The 22438-nt window shown below is 42.5% G+C and overlaps 2 protein-coding genes across 5 annotated transcripts in view; one reads left to right on the top strand and one right to left on the bottom strand.

The window, feature by feature from the left end:
• Pkd2l1 (polycystin 2 like 1, transient receptor potential cation channel) overlaps window positions 1-22438 on the bottom strand; it is a 178530-nt gene that overhangs the window by 52708 nt on the left and 103384 nt on the right. The window lies entirely within an intron of this gene.
• LOC101600191 (acyl-CoA desaturase 1-like) lies at window positions 7781-21750 on the top strand. The gene is made up of 6 exons (XM_045147690.1): window positions 7781-7843; window positions 9250-9529; window positions 14357-14487; window positions 15833-16038; window positions 17955-18187; window positions 21551-21750. The coding sequence occupies exons 1-6, from the start codon at window positions 7781-7783 to the stop codon at window positions 21748-21750; spliced, it is 1113 nt and encodes a 370-aa protein (XP_045003625.1).

Below are 22438 nucleotides of genomic sequence, written 5' to 3'. Positions count from 1 at the left end.
ACATTGGATTGAAAGAATCTGGAAGGGTTCAAGTTCAAGAAACTGGAAAGCAATCATGAGGAATAATCTAGTAAATTCCTATGAAACAAAATTTTACTCTCAACATTCATATTTCTACAGAAAATATGTGTACTATAACATAACTTTAAGATTTCAAGATAATTAGAATTTGAAAGTATCAAAAGCTACAATATAAGCATTTATCCTGTTTGTAGTCACCAATATTCTCACTCTTTAGGATAATTATTTTATATGTTTTTAAATTTTTTATTTATTTATATGTGTGTGTATGGGTGCCTGTACAGAAGCCAGAGGACAACCTCAAGGCATCTGTACCCCATCTTCTCTGAGACAGGATTTCTTGATGCTGCAAGTGGGTGCTGGGGAACTGAATTGGGGCTGGCAGTCTTTGTAAGTCAGCATCTCTAACTACTGCACAATCTTCCCACCTTAAGATAATTACAAAGGCATATTTGTTTTGTGACTTAATAGGTTTTACTGTAACATTTTCATGTATGTATATATCTTACTTTGATCCTATCTTTCTTTCCTGGTTTTTCTTACCCTCCCCACTCTCTTCTTTCCTGTTCCTCCTTCTCTTATCCTGATGATCGTTCTCCTTTTTGGTCTTTTTTTTTCCTGTTGGTAGTTTCTACAAATAAGAGAAGATGAGATTCTTGTGTTTGCATGTCTGGCTTACTTAACTTGCTGTTTTCTGGTTCTATGCACTGTCCTGAAAAATGACAGGACTTGGATTCAGATTTATGGCTGAATAATACTCTTGTGTGTACCATGTTTTCTTTATTCATTTATCCATGGAAGGGCACCTGGATTGATTTCATATCTTGTCTATTGTGAGCTGTGTCATGGTAAATATGGGTGATATGCTATCTATTTTGTATGCTGACTTAATTTCCTTTGGAAATATTACCCAGGAATAGTACAGCTAGATATATGGTAGTTCTACTTTGGAGGTAACTGCATGCTGTTTTTCATAGTAATTAAAGTATTTACATTCCTATAAGTACTATGTAATGGTTATTTTTCTCTACCATCCTCCCCAGAATTTGATACTTTTTTTTATTAGCCTTTCTTCATGGAATGAGATGACATCTGGGTATAATATTGATTTGTAGTTTCTTTTTCATATATTTACATGGTTCCTTTGAAAATGCCTGTTTAGTTCATGGGCTCATTTTGATTAGATTTTTTTACTTCCTCTGTCAAATTAATAGCTAGAAAAGGCTGGAGAGATGGCTTAGCAGTTAAGGCATTTGCCTGCAAAGCCAAAGGACCTCAGTTTGATTCCCTAGGGCCCATGTAAACCAGATACTCTCTCGTTCTCTCCCTCTCTCTCTCTTTGCCTCTTTCTCCCTCTCAAATAAAGAAATAAAAATAAAATATTAAAAAAGAAAGGCATCTAATATCATTTATATATTTAGTAAAATAGCTAGAAAAGATTTTCCCCCATTCTGTATGTTCTCTCTTCACTCTGTTGATTATTTCTTTTTAAAAGTGTTTTAATTTGATGTAAACCCAGTTGCCAATTCTTGCTTTGTTTCCTTAGCCATTGTAGTCCTTTCAATTTAGGAAGTCTGAGTAGACTGAACAGACTTCTACTCAGGAAAATTTATCCCAATATCTCAAAGCTTTCTCTTGATGGCTTCCTCTAGTAGCTTAAATCTAAAGTTTGTTTAAAAATGTTTTATTGATTTGAAAGCAGAGAGGGGGGAGAGTGAGTATGGGCATACCAAGGCCTCTAGCCACTATAAATGGATTCCAGATGTATGTGCCGCTTTGTGCATCTGGCTTTATGTGGGTACTGGGGAATCAAACTCCAGTCATTAAGCTTTGCAGGCAAGCTCCTTAACCACTGAGACATCTCCTCAGCCCCTGAAGTCTGTTTTAAAGCATTTGACCAATTTTGACTTCATTTTTTGTACAGAGTAAGCGATAGACAGATATCTAGCTTCAATCTTTTGCATGTGGAAATCAAATTTTCCCAAAAGTATTTGTTGAAAAGGCTATCTTTTCTCCATGAAATGTTCTGAACATCTTTGTCAAGAATAAGTTGGCATTAAATAGGTTTATATCTGGGTCTTCCATTCTATTCCATTGCTTAATATTTCTACTTTTATGCCAAAATTATGCTGTTCTTGTTACTATGATTATGTAGTATATTTTAAAAATAAATTTGTCATTGTTAATAATTTTTAAAATATTTTATTTGATTACTTATTTGTAAGAGAGAGGAGAGAATGGGCATGCCAGGGCATCTAGCCACTGAAAACAAACTCCAGATGCATGTGCCACCATGTGCATTTGGCTGATGTCAGTACTGGGGAATTGAACCTGAGTCCTTAGGCTTCATAGGCAAGCGCCTTAACCACTAAGCCATCTCTCCAGTCCCATTATTAATAATAATTTTAACTTCTCACAGTAAACAAGGTGAGCCATTATCTTACATTTTTAGTATTATCAGGTAAATATCTACATATCACAGAAGCAAAGCAACTAAACATCTAAACATTGTTTCCTTTTCTTTCTGTATCCATGACTAAAATGCATCAAGCATTTTCATTATATGATTTGCTCCTCATTGAATGAATAGTTTTATGATCTTAAACATCAAAGAGATAAAAAGTTTGATTAGTAAATCTAAGCTTTAAAATGTATGCTTGCATTATAATTAATGCTGACCATTCTAAAGACATTCCTGACATTTTTATCATTTGAATCAACAATTTAAAAGCTAACTTATTTACCAAAGGATTATCTAGGATCACATAAAATGCATTTGCATTCTTCTATTTTTCTCTGAGTATTTAAGTACTATTTTAAAAAGTTTTTTGTTCATTTTTATTTATTTATTTGAAAGCAACAGAGAGAGAAAGAGGCAGACAGAGAGACAGAGAGAGAGAGAGAGAATGGGCACGACAGGGCCGCCAGCCATTGCAAACAGACATCAGATGCGTGCGCCCCCTTGTGCATTTGGCTAACGTGGGTCCTGGGGAACCAAGCCTTAAACTGGGGTCCTTAGACTTCACAGGCAAGCACTTAACTGCTAAGCCATCTCTCCAGCCCAAAGTACTATTTTTTTGAGTTAGGTTCTCACTCTAGTCCAGGCTGACCTGGAATTCACTGTGTCCTCTCAGGCTGGTCTTGAACTCACCAAGATCCTCCTACCTCAGCCTCCTGAGTACTGGGATTAAAGGTGTACACCACTGTGCCTGGCTTAAGTACTGTTTTTTTTTTTTAACTATTTTATTTTTTTAAAGATAGAGACACATTGAGAGAGAGAGAGAGAGAGAGAATGAATTGGCATGTCAGGTCAATTAAGTAAAGTACTTTAGAAATCTTGGTAACATTATCCAAGACAGAAGTTTTCAGGTTTGATAGATAGATAGATGATAGATAGATAGATAGATAGATAGATAGATAGATAGATAGATAGATAGATATAATGTATGTATATATATTTCACTGAGCTACACCCCCAACCCCAGGGCCATCATTTTCAAATGCACTTTTTCAAGTTATTCCCATAGAGCATTTCAAATAAGTGGTATATATGTGTGTGTGTATATATATATATATATATATATATACATACACACATACATACACACACACACACACACACACATATTCAGAAGCTGATCTTATAGCTTGCTTTTATTTTTCATTTGCCAAACCAGGCTTGGTTTGGTGACATTTGGGAGGTGGAAGTAGTATGATCAAGAGAACAAAATCATTTTAGGCTAGCCTGGGCTACAGGAGATTCTATCTCAAACAAAACATATTTTCCACTTTCTAAATGATTCTTATCTCCTTTTGAACTATCTCTCAACCACCTTATCCATTGTTCTAAGCAACTGTTATCCATGCAGTCTTAAATCTGAACTACTAAAGAGTTGACTTTTAGATGGAAAAGTCACATCTCAACAACAAAGATAAAGAATACAAGGTTCTTTTTTTTTTCAAAAGAGTTTATTGCCTTAAACTCTCTATCAGAGGAGAATTTTGTTTGTTTTTCAAGGTAGGGTTTCACTGGGATTCAATATGTAGTCTCAGGGTGGCCTGGAACTCATGGTATCCTCCTACCTCTGCCTCTCAAATGCTGGGATTAAAGGTATGTGCCACCACGCCTGGCTCAGAAGAGGAAGTGAACTTAATTTTAAGTTTGTCTCCAGAACTCCTCTGGGTAAAGTGTTAATTGTTCCTCTAAAAATGTATTTGATGTATATTTCCTCAATTTGGTCTTGAGATTTCTCTCTGGAAAAGGTCTGTGAACTCCAGCCCTGGATGCCTATCAGGATGGCAACTTTCTAAGAGAGCCCTGAGCAGGAAGAGAATTAGGTTCACATGTATTTTAGGTGAGTCAGCTGATGCCAATGGAGGCAGAAGGAGGGGAAAATGCAGAAACAACTAAAGATCATAAAGCTTCACTACAGAATTGGGTAAGAGAACATACAGATAAGCCTAGCAGATTGTTTTTCAAGTCTTGTTAAATAAACCCAGGGTATGGAATGTACTAAACATATCCTCTACCACTGAGCTACATCCCTAACCCCAGGGCCATCATTTTCAAATGTACTTTTTCAAGTGCAGCATTATTCACATACAGCATTCCAAGTAACTAGTATCACAATTCCGAATTGTCTTTATGAATATTTTGCCATTTTGCTAACATTTGCAGTTTCCAGTGTCTGCTATTTAGACATAAGGCAGCATAGCTGGAAAGGTGGAAACCTCAGATAAGAGATTGAAGGCCTCTCAAGAGAAAAGGTTTTGCTTTGACATATTTTAACAACATCCATATACATACAATTATGGTGGTTTCTTAAGTTACATTGTTCAAAGGGTTTCTAGGAAACTGCTTTCTTCTCTCTCTCTTTTTAAATTTTGTAAATGAGATCATAGGGTAGTTTTTGAAGACTGGATCACAGGTGGATAAGATTAAAAAAACATGTCAAAAGGGTGAAAGGAATTACTGTATTAGGTCATAGGTACTTAAGACATATGCTTTTACTATAAATAAAGTTCATAATCTTGTTTGTGAGAGACTTAGAAAGTTATAGGCTAACACCTAGAAAAGAAATAAAGCTAAACTCATATGCTACATATGCATATATCATTGTTATTTCAACATTTTTATAACAAAAAAGAAATATTGGGAGCTGGGGACATGGCTCAGTGGATAAAGCATTTACTATGCAAATGTGGGCGCCTGAATCCAGATTCCTAGAACCCACATAGAGCTGGATGGAATAGGGTGTGTGATTTATTTGATGGCCATCTCCTAAATGATTTTAGGGTCTTGAGGGGGGCTTTTTAGGTAGCTAGTTAGATATTAAGAGGCTTGGAGATCATTGGAAATAGACCCCTTCCCTCATAATGAGGACCCTGTAAAACCAAGAAATGAAATTGTAGGATTCTATTTACTGATCAAAAGAATGGTATCTGAGTCTCATTTCTGTCCCTGGGTACAGACCTGACAGGCTACATTGCTCAAAAGGTCATTAATATGAAACAATATTATCTTGCAAGAATGTCTAGTTGGAAGCTTTCGGATAATGGACCAAGGACATACCATTGGCCCCTCCCATAACAGTCCATCAAAATGGGCCTGTTAATTACCAGGATAGGAACACACACTTTAGGAAAATCTGTCTGTTCTGGACACTTCATAATTAGCATAACACCTTACTAAAATGTAGATTGTCACATCGGTCTCTTTGGCCATTTTCTACTCTCACCCCTTTAGAGTGTGCTCTGTTCTACAATGGTCCCTTTAGCCACTGTCTACACTCTTGCCCTTTAAGAGTGATCCACGTTACTCTGCAATAAACTAGCCAACTTCTACATTATGCTCTGTGTGACTCACCTGAACGTTTTTTGACTGAAATCACAAGGACCAGGAAGTCAAGGGGCCTCCAGACTGAGACAATCACATACACAAACAACAACATGGAAAAAGCAATGACCCTATGGCTCAAAGAGCTGATGCAACAGCAGGGCTGTATCACAGCAGGATGTCATCTGACTGCTGCTTAGGGAGGGAGGGAAAGAAAGAGGCAAATAGAATGGGCATGTCAGGGCCTCTGGCCCAGTGCAAACAAAATCCAGAGGAATGCACCACCATGTGCATCTGCCTTATGTGGGTTCTGGGGAGTTGCACATGGGCCCTTAGGCTTTGCAGGCAATTGCCTTAATCACTAAGCCATTGCTCCAGCCCTTATTCTAAGTTTTTTTTTTTTTTTAATTTTTGGTCACTTACAGTTTTGGTTCTTTGCTAAAGAATTTACAATTAAACTCTTGAAAAAAAGGACTCTTAACAAATTCTTTATTTTCAAACTAGTTTGTGTTAAATATTTACCTTTGTCTGTTGAGTCTTGTACTCTACAGTTGTAAAAACTTAACTATTGTCTGGCATTCTGCAGAAGTACAATTTTCATTTTTTATTTATTTTAGAGAGAGTGAGTGTGAGAGATAATTGGCACACCAGGGCCTCAGCCACTGCAATCAAACTCGAGATGCTTGTGCCAACTAGTGGGCATGTATAACCTTGTGCTTGCCTCACCTTTATGCATCTGTATTATGTGGGATCTGGAGAGTTGAACATGGGTCTTTAGGCTTTGCAGGCAAGTGCCTTAGCTGCTAAGCCATCTCTCCAGTCCATAAGTATAACTTTTTTGGTTTTTTTTTTGGTTTTTCAAGATAGGGTCTCACTGTAGCCAGACTGACCTGGAATTCACACTGTAGTCTCAGGCTGGCCTCAAACTCACAATGATCCTCCTACCTCTGCCCCCTGAGTGCTGGGATTAAAGGCATGCACCACTACGCCCAGCTCCAGTAGTACAACTTTTTTTTTCAAGGTAGGGTCTCACTCTGGCTCAGGCTGACCTGGAATTCACTATGTAGTCTCAGGTTGGCCTTGAACTCACAGCGATTCTCCTACCTTCGCCTCCCGAGCACTGGGATTAAAGGCGTGCACCACCACACCCAGCTAGAAGTACAACTTTTAACAAAAGAATCTAAGCAGTATTTTTTGAGAAGCTAGGATATCATCCACAGACAGAATTAAACTCAAGAATGGGCTCCAGGTGAGGGTTGGCCTAAAATCCACTCCTCTACTTCCTTGCTGTTTGAATTCAATATAAAAAGAGTATTTTATTAATACTGACCCCTTACTCCCTGTGGTAGCTATCTTCTCATTGTTGGGATGAAACATCCGAGAAAAAGCAGGTAATGGAAGTGAAGGAGTTATTTTGGTTTCATGAAAACATAGCATGAGAGCTGGGCATGGTGGCGCATGCCTTTAATCCCAACACTTGGGAGCTACAGGTTGGAGAATCGCCATGAATTCGAGGCCACCCTTAGACTACATAGTTAATTCCAGGTCAGCCTGGACTAGAGTGAGACCCTATCTTAAAAAACAAAACAAAACAAAAAAGCATGGCATGAGCAGATGCTGGACATCATTTCTGCCACAGCAGGTGAAAAATAGCAGCAAGAATGTGAGCCAAGCTAGCACTGGCAAGGCAAACTGGGGGCTAATTAACCTCAAGGTCCACCCCCAGTGACCCAATTCCTCCAGTAGCTTCCACTTCCCAAATTTCCACCAGCTGGGGACCAAGCATTCAGAATACGTGAGTTTATGGTGGACACCTGATTCAAACCACCACACTCCTCCAGAATGGGATCAGATCAGACCAAACATGACAGATCACACCCTGGAAACATGACTAGCCAAGAGCAAACTACAGATAGATTAACAATGTCTTTAAAGGAAATTGTTCAGAGGTTGTCAGGATCAAATGGCATCATGCTGGCCATGGTGGTACTTGCCAATAATCTCAGCACTTGGGAAGCTGAAGCAGGAGGATTGTGAGCTTGAGGCTATCATAGACTTCATAGCAAGACTGTGTCTCAAAGTCAAAGCAAACAACAAAAAAGGAGTATCTTGTGCCAGGCCTTCTAAAATTAACTAAAGCCAAGAAGCTTGGAGAAATGGTTCTTATGTATGGGTTACCTAACTCTCACTGTTTTCTAACATTGGTTCCTATTTGTATTGTTTGTGATACTTGCTCCAAATATAGGCATATTTCAGTAATTTTCACACCAAATCCATCATATGTCCCCAAATCCCTCAGGACAGAGTTCTAAAAATCATAGAAAGGGGAGCTGTAACCAGCCTGACAGGAGAGGAGAGATTCTAGAGGGACATCTGTGTCTCTTCCTTTGACCTGATATCAGATCATTGAAACCACAAATCTTAAAAAACTACGATTTCCCCAGGAATCCCATGCTGGGAAGAAGGGAAGGCTGATCGTCACCCTGGAGCCAGCCTGAGGAGGAATTTTCAGGAGTTCTAAAAAATGTTTGGACCACCTTACAAAACCTACAGAAGCTGAGACAATAATGTGTGAATGTGGGACGGACACTCCTTAACCAGAACTTCTTGGTTCTACTTAAGCTTAAACCTCCTATCAGTACCCTTGAGGACAGACTTGGGGGTCACTAGACCCCTTTATTTGGTCCTCTTCCCCACACTGAATCTCTCTCTTTTTTTTTTTTTTTGCCTTTCACTATTGTCTCTTTGATGGTGTTTAGAGGACAGGTGGTCTAGCTTATTATGTTGGGGGGCTGCCAGAGCAGAGGCCGTGATCCTAGCAACTCCACTACCACCTTCACTTTGGACTGGTCTGTGGAGGTCTAAAGCAGGGATTTAATCCAAAACAATGGCCTCCCATAATACCTAGGGGCTGGAAATCCTGATTCCCTTGGTGCCCCTGGGACTGCAAAGTGACTTGTAGGTGAAAGAGAGTTCACAGTTGCAAAGAACCCGGTCATCTTTTTTTCCAAGTTATACTGCCATCAGTTGGAGATATGGACTGCACTTTTAGTACTTGATTTCCTTCTCTCTCTCTCTCTCTCTTTTCTTCCCAAGCTTAAAGGAAAGGAAAATACATTCTTGCTGGTACTTTAGTGTCTACACCTGGGTTTATTTTGGCATTGCCAGTGGTGTGAAAGGTTCTTCCTTCTCTCCTATTCCACTTCCCAGAGGAAGTTTTGTAGCAATTATCTGAACGGTTTCTGTAGCCCTTCCCTTCCACCTGTCACTGGTTAACCTGGGCGGTGGGGAAAGGGCTGTGTCTGTACTGCGTGCTTCAGCCAGCTACCTTAGAGGAGAAACGCCCCCTGCTGGAGTCCACATTCCTAATTCTCCAATCCCTCTCTTTGCAGGCTTCCTGCTCCTACAGGACCACCACCACCACCACAGCGCCTCCCTCTGGCGGGCTGAAGAATGGGGAAGAAAAATTAGAACAGACTCCTCAAGATTGTGAAGACATTCGCCCTGAGATGAAAGATGACATACGTGACCCCACCTACCAGGATGAGGAGGGCCCCCCGCCCAAGCTGGAGTACGTCTGGAAAAACATCATCCTCATGGCCCTGCTGCACGTGGGAGCCCTGTATGGAATCACGCTGGTTCCCTCCTGCAAGTACCACACCTGGATCTGGAGTAAGCAGCTCCCCTTGTTCTGAGCCAGTACCCCAGGTTTCTCCCCATTCGTTAATTAAGTAGAATCCCATTTCAGGCAGAATTACATTCTCTCTACCTCTCCTTCCCCCAGCTGGCTCTATCCACCCAGGCTGCCTTGAAACTCACTATGTAGACCAGGCTGGCTTTCACCCCATGTTGATGTTTGTGTCTCATACTTCGGAGATCACACAAAATCAGCCTGCAGGGTGTTTTGTTTGGCTTTGTGTTGTGGTGCCAGGGATTAGTTAAAGGGCCTTGGGCATACATGACAGGTGCTCTAATTCTGAGGTACATCCATAGCCCATGGGGTCCCTTAACAACGGTATTGGGGGCTGGAGAGATGGCTTAGCGGTTAAGTGCTTGCCTGTGAAGCCTAAGGACCCCGGTTCGAGGCTCGGTTCCCCAGGACCCACGTTAGCCAGATGCACAAGGGGGCGCACGCATCTGGAGTTCGTTTGCAGAGGCTGGAAGCCCTGGCGTGCCCATTCTCTCTCTCTCCCTCTATCTGTCTTTCTCTCTGTGTCTGTCGCTCTCAAATTAATTAATTAATTAATAAAAAAAAAAAAAACGGTATTGGGAAGCAACCCCTGAACCCATGTTCAGGAAGCTTTGAGGGGCTGATCTACAGCAGAGAAGCAATTGTCCCTGAACAAGCTTTTCTATGTGTGTCACTTGCTTAGCTTTCTGTCTCAGCCCTGCTGGCCACAAGAGAGCCAGGCCCTATCTAGAGAGCATGGGAACCAGGTGCCTCATGGACTACTTATTGAGCCCAGACAGGAAACAGAGCAAGGGGAGGTAGCTTGGGAGGAACAGAGGGGCCACTGTCTACAAAACTCTTAGGCCCTGATTCTGGCTAGAACAGGCCTTTTTTTTTCCCCTGGAGGAAGACGAAGCAGGCGCCTACGCAACCCAAGTACACAGGAGTGTGACTCTGCTACTCCATGTATGTAGGTCTCCAGAGTAAAGCACGTACCAGCCAGCAAAACATTCTTAGAATGAGATAAGGATGCATGTGTTTCATGTTCTATTGCTTAACCAGCCAGCTCCTGCCCTTCTCCCTAGGCCATGAAGTACCAAGGACCCTGCACCTTCTAACATCAGTCCTTCCTGTCCTTTATCCATCTCTTTTTGGTAGGGACAGCCAGGCCAGAGACTAGAGCCTTGAGAAGCCCTGGCCTTCAGACCACTGTAATGATTGAGACAGTTGCCACTGTCCCTGACCTACCCTAGCTCAGCTCCTCGGGGATCCATGAGTATGTGCGATGGCAGGGCTGTCCCCTGGATCCACAGATGTGCTTTACAAGTGTTCCCACTTCTGACTCCTAAAGCCTAGATTAGGTAAAGGTAGCAAGCAGCCTGCAGACCCAAGGCACTTGCTGCCCTCTGCAGGCATGGTGTGCAAGTTCTTCCCCGTAAGACAGTGGGAGACTTTTTACAGCATGTCAGGTGTGGTACTTCATGGCAGCTCTCTTGGAGAGTAGTGTAGAGGGCTGGTTGGCCAGGCCTCTCAGGTCTTATAGGTGGTACAATCTACCTAATGCCCTAGGAAAAAATGCAAGTTAGAAGACCACCCTTTCTTAGAATCCAGTTCTTTTTCTCAGTAACCAGCTGAAATAATTAAATAATTAAACCAGCAATAATTATTATTTAAATAATATTTAAATAAATATTTAAAAATATTTATATAATTTTAATTTTATAAATATTTATATAAATAATTTAAAAATAATTTATAATATATAATATAATAATATAATTTATAATAATTTATAAATATTTTAAATATATTTTTAAATATTTATATAAATAATAAACAATAATTAAACCAGCCCTGGCATCCCTCATACCTGTGGATCCCTGAGAATCTGAACTAGGGTAGGTTAGGGACAATGGCAACTTGTCTCAATCATTGGACTAGGAAGGCTGCGTTCCTGAGGTCGTAAGATTATTTCACTGCCACAGAGGCACATAGAGGAAGCAGGCATGTACAGGTGATGGGTTTGTTTGCATACTAGAGGGTGTTCTGTTGTGTGTGGGGCAGGGCAGGGAGGGTACATATTCTCTCTCATTCCGCTGAACACCACATGGCCTGAGCTGCCCTGTGATGTACTCAGGGCAGGGACGGCATTCCGCAGGAGAGTTCAGATTTCTTCTCCTACGCTTCTCCCTAAACCGGAAATCTTCAAAGAAGTTTCAGCCCCTGCAAACCCTCTTCCAGCCTGGGTCTTCCCTGTAGGCCTCATTCAAGTTCCAAGTCTGAATATACTGCCTCTGCTTGACTGGCCTCGGTTGCTAGTGAAGGGAGCAGAATGTTCTCCCAACGCCAATGCTGTGCTTGCTGTCTTTTTCACATCTTGACATTTGTCAGGTGATTTTTTTATTTTTTTAAGATAGGAACTTTACACACATTGTTTTATGGTGAATTATTTCACTCCTGTCCCTGGGCTGTGGTGGGTAGACTAGCTGACAATGGATATTGTGAAACGTGGGTTGCAAAACTGCTCTCTGCTAAGGAACAAGAAGGGTAGAGTTCTCGACTTGAGCATCTTCTCCTCCCCTTTTATGTAGGGCTTGTTTTATCTCGTGTTATCCCTAAGGCAAATGCAGAATTAGCAGTTAATTGAGATGGTTTTAGGTCTTTCATTTTGGAGCTGCACAGCAGAGCCCTCAGGCTGAAGAGACACCTCTGACAACACTGAGGAACAAAGTACAGCCCCTCCAGCCCTCCCCTGCAAGCAAAGCTGTGTGCCCATCCTTGTGGATGCTAACAGTGCTTCCCTGGGGACCAGGAGAGAACCCAAGTGAGCTGAGCTGTCTACTGGCAGACTGAGAAGCGTGGGCATAACTGACCCCTGAGTAGTTGGGTTCTTGTGCCAGTTCCCCTGCTAGGATGACACAGATGCACTTTTGAAGCCACCATGCCAGGGCCCTCTGCAGCTTGGACCTAACATGCACATTCCTCCTTAGCACTCAGCTGAGGACTTCGCATTCTTTCCTCCTGGGATTGCAGGCTCCTGACTCACTGGGGTTTTCCCAGCGCAGGTGCAATCTGATCTGATCCTCTCTGTGGGAAGATCTCAGCCACCACATGGTCAAATCCCCTGGCGTCTCACCCCAGCCCAGAGGGATGTGGCTAGCGCTTTCCTTGGGACAGATGCTGTGACTCTGGCTCTCCTGGGGATCCTGTAGGAGCCACAGAATGTGGTGCAGGAGGCAGGGGGAGGAGGGAGGTGGCTGCTTAGGAAACTCTACTTCTGGCTGTGAGTGAATGTGTGGTGTCTCCAACCTCAACTAAGTTGTGTCGCCTCTAAGGTTCCACTCTTTCCAGCTGCCCTAGAGTACTGTACACTGAGTACAGTTTCTACCATGGCCTCCATCCTATGCCCTAGTGCTGCCAGTCAGAGGAACAGATGGGGACCCTCAGCACCCTTTTCCCCACCAGATCATATACAGTACCTCACAACTGTGTAGGATCTTATGTTGATGAGGTAGGACAAGGTTTGCGTGCTTTATTGCCCCAGAAGAAATTAACAGAAAACCTAGCTTCACACCCTGGTTCCACTTATTCTATTGTTGTGACCCTAGATAAACATGTAACCTTTCATGTCATCTATTTCTTCACCTGAATTACACGCCTCTGATAACATGGAGGGCCAAAGTACAAAGCCCTTGCACTGCCTTCCATTTCACCATCATTCTCTTCAGGTCACTTGACATGTGGTGTCAATGGCACCTATCCCATTCCAGGTATGTAGTAAATATGATAATATTAATGTCTCTGGGAGAGCTTGAGCCCCTGTAGAAATGTGACTGTGTGCAAGGCTGATGTCATTTGCCATACTACCTGCTACAATGTCAAAATGATGCTGTAACAACTGGTAAATAGCCACATCTTTCCTTCAATTGCAGGTTCCTTTAGTCGGGGCTGTGCCCCAGGACTGCTCTGCTGTTTTCTAAACACCCTTGTTTGTGGATATTTAGCTCTAGAGGAGTAGTTAATGGCCTTGAGCACCTTAAAGAAGTTAGCTAAGGGTCAAAGGCATAGCACCTGGGCTAATGCTCCTGCAGTCTGGCAAGGAAATGTGCCACAATGCTGGCCACCTATTCCTTGGCCTGCTTTCTGCCCTCTTGTGTTCTGGCACTTCTCAGCTTATTCCTAGGAGCAGGTTGGGAGGTGATGCTATGTTTTCTTAACTTTTTTTCTTATTTACTGATTTTTTTAACTAGAAAGGTTGTACTCTTAGGCCTTCTCTTTGCCTCCCTTCTGAGGAGGACCCTCTTCGGTGTGGTCGTAGGTATTTATTGTGGGGTCCATGAGGCCCCAGTCAGTTTCTGGGAGTAGATATTGGTATTTATTGTGGGGACCATGAGGCCCCAGTCAGTATCTGAGGGTAGATATGATCCTCAGGCTATTCACACCCACCCTGTGGCTCCTACAATCTTTCCTTTCTCCTCCCTCTTCCGAAATGTTCCCTGAGCCTCAGCAGGCAAGATTCCCCAGGACAGGAAACCAATAGGATTCAGAGAGAACCTCTATGTAAGTAAGAAGAGTGGACATACAACTCAATAACTCTCTGATAACTACGCTTATCTCTTTAGTTCAAACTGTTCTCTTTCAGTTGGAGAATTTGTTCTATCTTATACAGGTGATGGTCTTTTCAGGTGGTGAATGCTGAGGCCTTAGAGACCAAGGAATATATGCCCTCAAACCTAAACAAGAAGCAGCCTGGGTCAGGAGGGTCCTGACATGCTTCCCCTGGCTGTACTCTCACTGCTTGACAACTACTCCACTGTCTTGTCTTGCAGCATTTTTCTTACTTTTCTTTTGTGGCCTGGGCATCACGGCTGGGGCTCATCGGCTATGGAGCCATCGAACTTACAAAGCACGGCTGCCCCTGAGGGTCTTCCTCATCATCGCCAACACCATGGCTTTCCAGGTAAGAGGCTGTTGAGGCTCACTCTTATAATAACAGGATGGAGTGAAGGAGATAGCACCCAGAGAGGACCCAGAAGGACAACCAACACTCTTCCCCATCTCCTGTGCTCACCTCAAGAGCAGACTCACTGCTGAGGTCCATACAGCTTGGGACACTTGAGTCAATGGGAAGGGAAATAGGAAGTAAATAGGACATGTTCTACATGCGTAGGTTTAGTTTTGACCTTAGGTTTGCTTTATTGTCACACAATATGGATGCTGTGGTCCTTCAATGTAAAGGCCCACACAGGATCCTACCATAATGGGATTGGAGTATGACAAATCACAGATTCAGGAATTCTGCGGTTTCAGATAAGACAAAACATTTCTAGGTTACTATGTGCTGGGCACTGTGTGAGTATTTGATATAGGGTGACCCGTCAAATGTTCACAACCATCTTAGAAGGTGGGTCCTCTTGTCCCCACCTTACAGATGAGGAAACTGAGTCACTGAGAGGTTAAATAAACTAATAGTCCCATCAAAGGTTAGCATGCTGTGTAAGTCAAACTGAGGATGTTTCCTGCTGCAAGTTTATCAGACATATTGGAGGAAATTTAGGGAAAAGGAGCTTGTCTAGCTACAGGCTATAACTTGTGTGGAACTTAACTTGGAAGAAAAGAGATAAGAAAGACTAATTAGTTCCCTTTGTTTTGACAGTATCTGAGGTTCTGAGCATATACATGTAATTAGCTCTGGCAATTTAGATGAAAACTCCTAACTTTTGTCTTTGGATGGTAAAGAGAAGGGAGAGACATAATGGCGCATTCTTGAAGAAATGGATACAGCCCAGAAAAATCCCAGTGGTCCTTTGATGATGTGCTCAGGCTCATGACTTACATGTTGGCCTTGTTACTAAGCTGGACAACCTGTCACTTGTGATGACATCAGGATGGAGATTCTCCCTGCATCTTTAACCTATGTAGACCCAGGGCCATCTGCCTCGTTCTCTCATTGCCCAGGGATTAGATAGCCCATGAAGACCCTACTACACACTTCCTGCTTAAAAACTGCCATGTTATTTGCAAATGAAGCTCTGGGCACTGTGACTTCCCTCCCATTACTCATCATGCAATTTCAGGAAGCAGCGGTGTTATTCCTGGGTCTGTGACTGAAAGTTGTTTTCCACATTAGCTTCTGGGGCAAGGGTGCAGAAGAAGGCACCCCCTTGTCTCCTATGGAGCCAGAGTCCTGGGGACTTTATGATGTTGGGCAGAGAATCCTGTGCCCTTGTAGACATCTGGGTACTGGAATCCTCCCAAGAAGGCAATTCTTCTCAGACCTGGGTCTCTCTTTTCTGTCTCTACAGAATGATGTGTATGAGTGGACCCGAGATCATCGCACCCACCACAAGTTCTCAGACACCCACGCTGATCCTCACAATTCCCATCGTGGCTTTTTCTTCTCTCACGTGGGTTGGTTACTTGTGCGCAAACACCCAGCCGTCAAAGAGAAGGGAAGTTTGGTGAACATGTCTGACCTAAAAGCTGAGAAGTTGGTGATGTTCCAGAGGAGGTGAGTGAAGGGAGGATGGAACTGGGGATTTGGCCCTGTGAACATGAAGTTTGGGGACCCACCTAACACACATTATTTGAAGCTCCAGTTTTATACTGCTTGGAGATCTACCATCATGGATTATTACTCTGTTCATTTCCCTCTGAGCTGTTTCCACAAAACAAATTAAATGCAGCAAATGTTCACTGACCTTGGTTAGTCATGGACATAAAAGTGAATGCAGTGGAGTCCTCACTTCCCAGGGATGTTTTATCACTGAGTAGAGAGATAAGACACATACCTAAGAATCCATAAAGACAGAATACTGTCAATAGTGAGAGATACAAAGGGAAAGAGATTGCTCAAGAACCCAAGGGAGGGGCTAGAGAAATGGCTCAGTGTGTAATGTACATACCATAGAAGCTGACCCAGAACTCACATGAAGCTGATGCTATAGCGTGAACATCTGTCATCCAAGTGATCCTAAGGCAAGATAGGATTCAGAGACAGGAGAATCCTCAGAAGCTGACCTGGTGTATGTAGCAGTGAATAAGACACCCTGTTTAAAACAAGATAGAGGACAATGCCTGATGCTTGAGGTTGTCCTTTGACCTTCACAAGCACTCTGTGGCATTCACGCACATGCATGCATGCACATAGGCACACATGCACACACATACACACATAAGATTTTAAAAAACACAAGGGAGGAGCTAGAGAGATGGCTTAGCTCTTAAGGCACTTGCCTAGAAAGCCAAAGGACCCAGGTTCAATTCCCCAGGACCCACATAAGCCAGATGCACAAGGTAGTGCATGCATCTGGAGTTTGTTTGCAGTGGCTAGAGTCCCTGGAACACCATTCTCTCTACATATATCTACCTCTTTCTCTTTCCAATAAATAAGTAAATAAAAATTTAAAAAAAAAACACAAGGGAGGAGTGGGTGAAAAACATTACATCAGAAACAACAGGAAGACAGTAACTTGCTCATCTGTTTGTGAACAGGGGCAGTGAAAACAGAACATTTTCTTGATGTGTAGGGCATGACAGAAAAAAGCAATGGCAGAAATTGATACTGGTCCTGACTGTCTTAGACACAGATTTAGCTTAGCATTAGTGTAGTTGGCAACCAGATACTAAAGATTTCTCAGCAGCATGTGGCCTTGTCAGTGTCAGGCCAGTGTCAGAGAGGCCACTGTCAGGCCAAGTGAAAGAAACTATTGAGCCAGAGAGGTGAGAGGCAAGGATACATGTTAAATAGAAGGGAGAACAGACTGGGGAGCAGTAGCAGGAATGGGATGCAGGCAATGTCATTGACATAAAAGCTGAAGACACCACTGCTGAAGGGGTGTCAGTCAATTCCCTTGAAATGTCACTATGTGGTACGGATGAGAATGAAGCCTGGAACAGGGTCTCCCGAGGGCCAGAAACCTGCAGGTGACCAAGGACATTCCTTGCACCTCCTGGGGAAAAGCTGAGCAAAGAACTGAGGTGGAAGCAGCTGGAAATGGAAGAGTGACATGCTATATACACTCTGTCAAAGACCCCAGTAGGCAAGTGAAAGAAACGCAAAGGTAGATGGACAGCAGTCCAGGTAGCAGAACTTGGCTGATAATGTGATTTGATCTATTTGACCAATAAGGCCTTATGCTTCTGTGAAAATGAACAGTGGATTTCTAGATGCTCCAATCCTTGCTCCACTGTTTCCCAGTGGAGTGATCCTAGATCAGGTCATTTCACACTGCCTCATCTAAAAAGTGATAGAGTAACACTGTGTGCAGAGAAGATTTTCTACCCCACTCCTTTCTGATGGTCACCCTCCAAATCCTCATACTGATAACATACAAGAAAAGACACAGCTTCCTGCAAGGAGCATGGACAATCTAGGTAAGTGTGAGCCCTCTCTCCACAGACTCAGTATGTGATCTTTCAATACAGGTACTACATTCCTGCTGTCCTGGTGACCTCATTCATCCTGCCCACAGTGGTGCCTTGTTATTGTTGGGGTGAAACCTTTCTACATAGCTTGTTCATTGCCACTATCCTGAGATACGCTATGGCGCTCAATATCACCTGGCTGGTGAACAGTGCTGCCCACCTCTATGGATATCGCCCTTATGACAAGAACATTAGCTCTCGGGAGAATATTCTGGTTTCAATGGGAGCTATGGGTAAGTCAGCGGTCCACAGCTTTATCACATCCAGTGGTCTGCTGATAAAGTTATCTGGCTAGGATCCAGAAAAACCAGGTAAATCTGTTTTTTAAAAGCATTTAAAAAATATTTTATTTATTTGAGAGAAAGGAGGGAGAGAATGGGCATGCCAGGGCCTTCAGCCACTGAAAATGAATTCCAGATGCATGCACCCCCTTGTGCATCTGGCTTACATGGGTCCTGGAGAATTAAACAGGGATCCTTTGGCTTTGCAGGCAAATGCCTTAATCTCTAAGCCATTTTTCCATCCTGGGTCAATCTAATTTTAAGGCCACTTTTGTGTCAAGTCTTCCACTGTAAAACTTGGAGTTACTATATATAAGTCAGGCAACAAAGGAAAGGGCTGCAAGTTACAAAACCATTTCCAAAGGAGTCCTTCTAAGTTTGCCTTTCTCCAGTCACATTTGATTCATGTCTATGGACTTGGCTTTACTCTCATTTAGGTCAGGAGATGCACAGAGAACAGTGAGGTCAATGAAGAGGCCAGCAAGCAGAGCTCTTTTCTTCTCCTCACTTCACTTTCTGCTCTCTTCCTTCTACTTCCTGTCACTCTAATCTTTCTTCCTGTTGTCATTCCCACCCTCTTCCTTTTCCTTCTCTTCTTCTACTTTTGATTAAGCTCCGGGCCTTGTGCAAGTGAGCTACCCTTAGGCCTCTTCATAGTTTTTTAAATTTGGATACAAGATCACACTAAGTTACCTAGGCTGGCCTTGAACTCAGTCTATAGCTCAGGTTGGCCTTTAACTTCTACCAATGAGCTACATCACAGTTCCTTTTTATTTTATTTTTGCTATTTTTTTTTAATTTTTATTAACATTTTCCATGATTATAAAATATATCCCATGGTAATTCCCTCCCTCCCCACCCCCACACTTTCCCATTTGAAATTCCATTCTCCATCATATTACCTCCTCATTACAATCATTGTAATTACATATATACAATATCAACCTTCCTTTCTCTACCCTTTATGTCTCCTTTTTATTTTATTTTTTTGAAGCAGAGTTTCCATAAATTTTCCACACAGGACCTTTAAATCCTCCTGTTTCAGTCTTCCAAGTAGATGGGGTTATAGACCAGTACCACTGGCCCCAGCTTGATTTAGTGTTCTTGCCTTGTTAAAGCAAATATTGCCTTATTGAGAAGCTCTTTTTCAGTCAGCAAGACATAGGAAATACCATACTTTTGTTTTTGTGGTACTGAAATTGAATCCTAGACCTAACCCATGGTAAGCAAGTGCCCTAACACTGAGGTGTATCCACAGTCCCTTTTATATATATTTTTTATTTTGAGACAGGTTCTTACTGTTACCTAGACAGGAGTTAACCTTGCGATATTCTGTCTCAGGCTCCTAGTAACTGAGAATACAGGTTTGTGCCATCTGGCCTGGATTAGACACTATCTTGCATTGAAGATTTTTTCATCTCCATTTTTTAAAGCATTAACTGAATTTCTCCTACAAACAGGAAATGCTGTCATGCATACTAATGATGGGCTTTCAAACTGAGTTCCATTTTGTAAACAGGTTGTGTTTAATGCCTTCCCTGAATTTTAAGGTATGAAGAAATGTAACCCTAGGCCACAGAGTCAAAAATTTTTAAAAAACAAACAAAAAATTCGGGTGTTAGAGGGTGTACTTACCAAAATGGCTCTATTTTATCAGCCCCTTGCTCACCTCAGGGTCAAAGCTCTGAGAATTAGCAGCCAGAGCAGCTCACTGTGAGCTAGAAGTGGCTTAAGGGAAGTCCTGCCCTGACTGAGGCTTCCTGCCTCTGACTTTTGGCTGCCCGCTCTTTCTGTCCGAACCTCCCACATTTGCAGGGGCAAGTACTTGGGGAAATATGTGCTGCTTACTCCCCTATGTAAGAAGCACAGGCACTTCTTCTACAAGGCCCTCTTCTCCTGAACATATGCCCATAGTTGCAGAACCTGAGGGGTCTTGGCCAGTGTTACTAATGTTCTGGCATTTTCCCTAGGTAAAATATATTCCTGGCAGAATCATTTTCTCTTATCCTATTATCCTCTATGCATTAGTTACCTTTCTCATTACTGTGACAAAACACCTGACAAAAGCAACTTAAGGAGGAAGGGTTTCTTTGGCTTACAGTTTGAGAGTATAGTCCATCATGGTGGAGAAGGACTACCAGCGAGAGCTTGATGCAGTGCTGGTCCCGTTCAGTCAGGAGGTAGAAAAAGTGATGAGTGCCTGCACTCAGCTAACTTTCTTCTGTTCTTCTCTTCTCTTCTTTTTAAGGGGAGAGAAAGCGAGAGGGAGCGAGAGCCACAGACAGAAAGAGAAAGAGAGGGAGAAAAAAGAGGCAAGCAGGCAGACAGACAGTATGGCATGCTAGGGGCCTCTTGCCACTGCATATGAACTCTAGATACATGTGCTACTTTGTGCATCTAGCTTACATGGGCCCTAGAGACTTGAATTCAGGCTGTTAAGCTTTGAAGACAAGCACCTTTAACTGCTGAGCCATCTACCTAGCCCTGCTTTCTCTTTTTATTCATGCCAGGACCTCAGCCCATGGAAAAGTGCTATTTACAGTTAGGCTGATGGTGAATTATTGACTCTAATGAGAACATGTTAAAAGACTGAACTCTCAAAGGTGCTGACTGAGGGATTGGGAGGAGGGGCTCAGACATTAAATCAATAATTAGGATGACAGAAGGAAGAGAGACAGATTGGGTAAGAGATTTCTGAAAATTGAACACTTGTCATTGGTGTATCTCCCTTGCTGATGATTCATTAAATGAAGATTAACTTTGGTAAAAAAAAATAAATAAATAAATAATAAAAATAAAAAAATAAAGTTAGGCTGGATCCTCCCAACTCAACCTAATCTAGAAATCCCCTATAGACATGCCCAGAAATTTGTTTCCACTGTGATTCCAAATCTTGTCAAGTGGAAAACCAAGATTAACCAGCATATTCTGAGACACCTTTTCTTCACACAAATGCTTCCAGATATCCAAGAACAATCATTGCCTTTCTTTTTTTTTTTTTTTTTTTTTGGTTTTTTCGAGGCAGGGTCTCACTCTGGCTCAGGCTGACCTGGAATTCACTATGTAGTCTCAGGGTGGCCTCGAACTCACGGCGATCCTCCTACCTCTGCCTCCCGAGTGCTGGGATTAAAGGCGTGTGCCACCATGCCCGGCTAATCATTGCCTTTCAATTCATTGTTTCAGAGTAGAAGATAGTGATTTTATCTATTCATTCAACAACAGCAGGTTTCTAGGTACATGCTACATAAGAGGTGTGTGGAGATGAGGAAGCAGCCATCCATGGAGCCCCTAACTGCTCTCCTTCTTCCGTTCCAGGGGAGGGCTTCCACAACTACCACCACGCCTTCCCCTACGACTACTCCACCAGTGAGTACCGCTGGCACATCAACGTCACCACATTCTTCATCGACTGCATGGCGGCCATCGGTCTGGCTTACGACCGGAAGAAGGTATCCGCGGCCTCCGTCTTGGCCAGGACTAAAAGAACTGGAGATGGAAGCTACAAGAGTGACTGACCAGAGCCTAATGACCTGAGTTTGATTCCCCAGTACTCATATAGAGCCATATGCATGAGTACATGAGTTTGAATTCTGTTTTGTAGCAACTGAAGGCATGCCCATCTCCCTGAGTTTGTCTCTCTCTGCTTGCAAATAAATAAATTTAATTTTAAAAATACCTTAAAAACTTATTTCAGTGTTTTGCCTTTTTTATTTTCCTACTTCTTTTTGTGTATGTAGAATATGTATGTGGTGTGCTGTGAAGGATGTGTGGTATATACATGTGTGTGTATATAGACACATGTACCCCTTGTGTATGTGTGCAGAGGCCAGAGGAGAACACTGGGTTCTTTTCCCTTATCACTCATCCAGATTTGGCTACACAGTGCATTCTTGGACCAGCCTAGGCTACGTGGCAAGCATTGTGGTGAAAATGCCCCTCATGATGGTCTGAGGACCATGGGTCTTTCTTAAGCTAACAAAGATTTGGAAGCTCCAGAAATGAAGATTCAAAGTACTGTGAAAGCAGAAGTAGCAAACTTTATTGCAAGCAAAAACCTCCTTCAGGGACTGGAGAGATGGCTTAGTGATTAAGATGCTTGCCTGCAAAGCCTAAGAACACATGTTCAAATCTCTAGGTCCTACATAGCCAGATGCAGTGACACAAGTGTGAAATGTCACACATGTGCACAAGGGGGCATATGTA

Source organism: Jaculus jaculus, chromosome 1 (genome assembly GCF_020740685.1).
Source record: "Jaculus jaculus isolate mJacJac1 chromosome 1, mJacJac1.mat.Y.cur, whole genome shotgun sequence".
Classification (NCBI taxonomy): Eukaryota; Metazoa; Chordata; class Mammalia; order Rodentia; family Dipodidae; genus Jaculus; species Jaculus jaculus.
The sequence above is the reverse complement of the archived record's forward strand: the minus strand, read 5'-3'. Positions and strand labels throughout refer to the sequence as shown.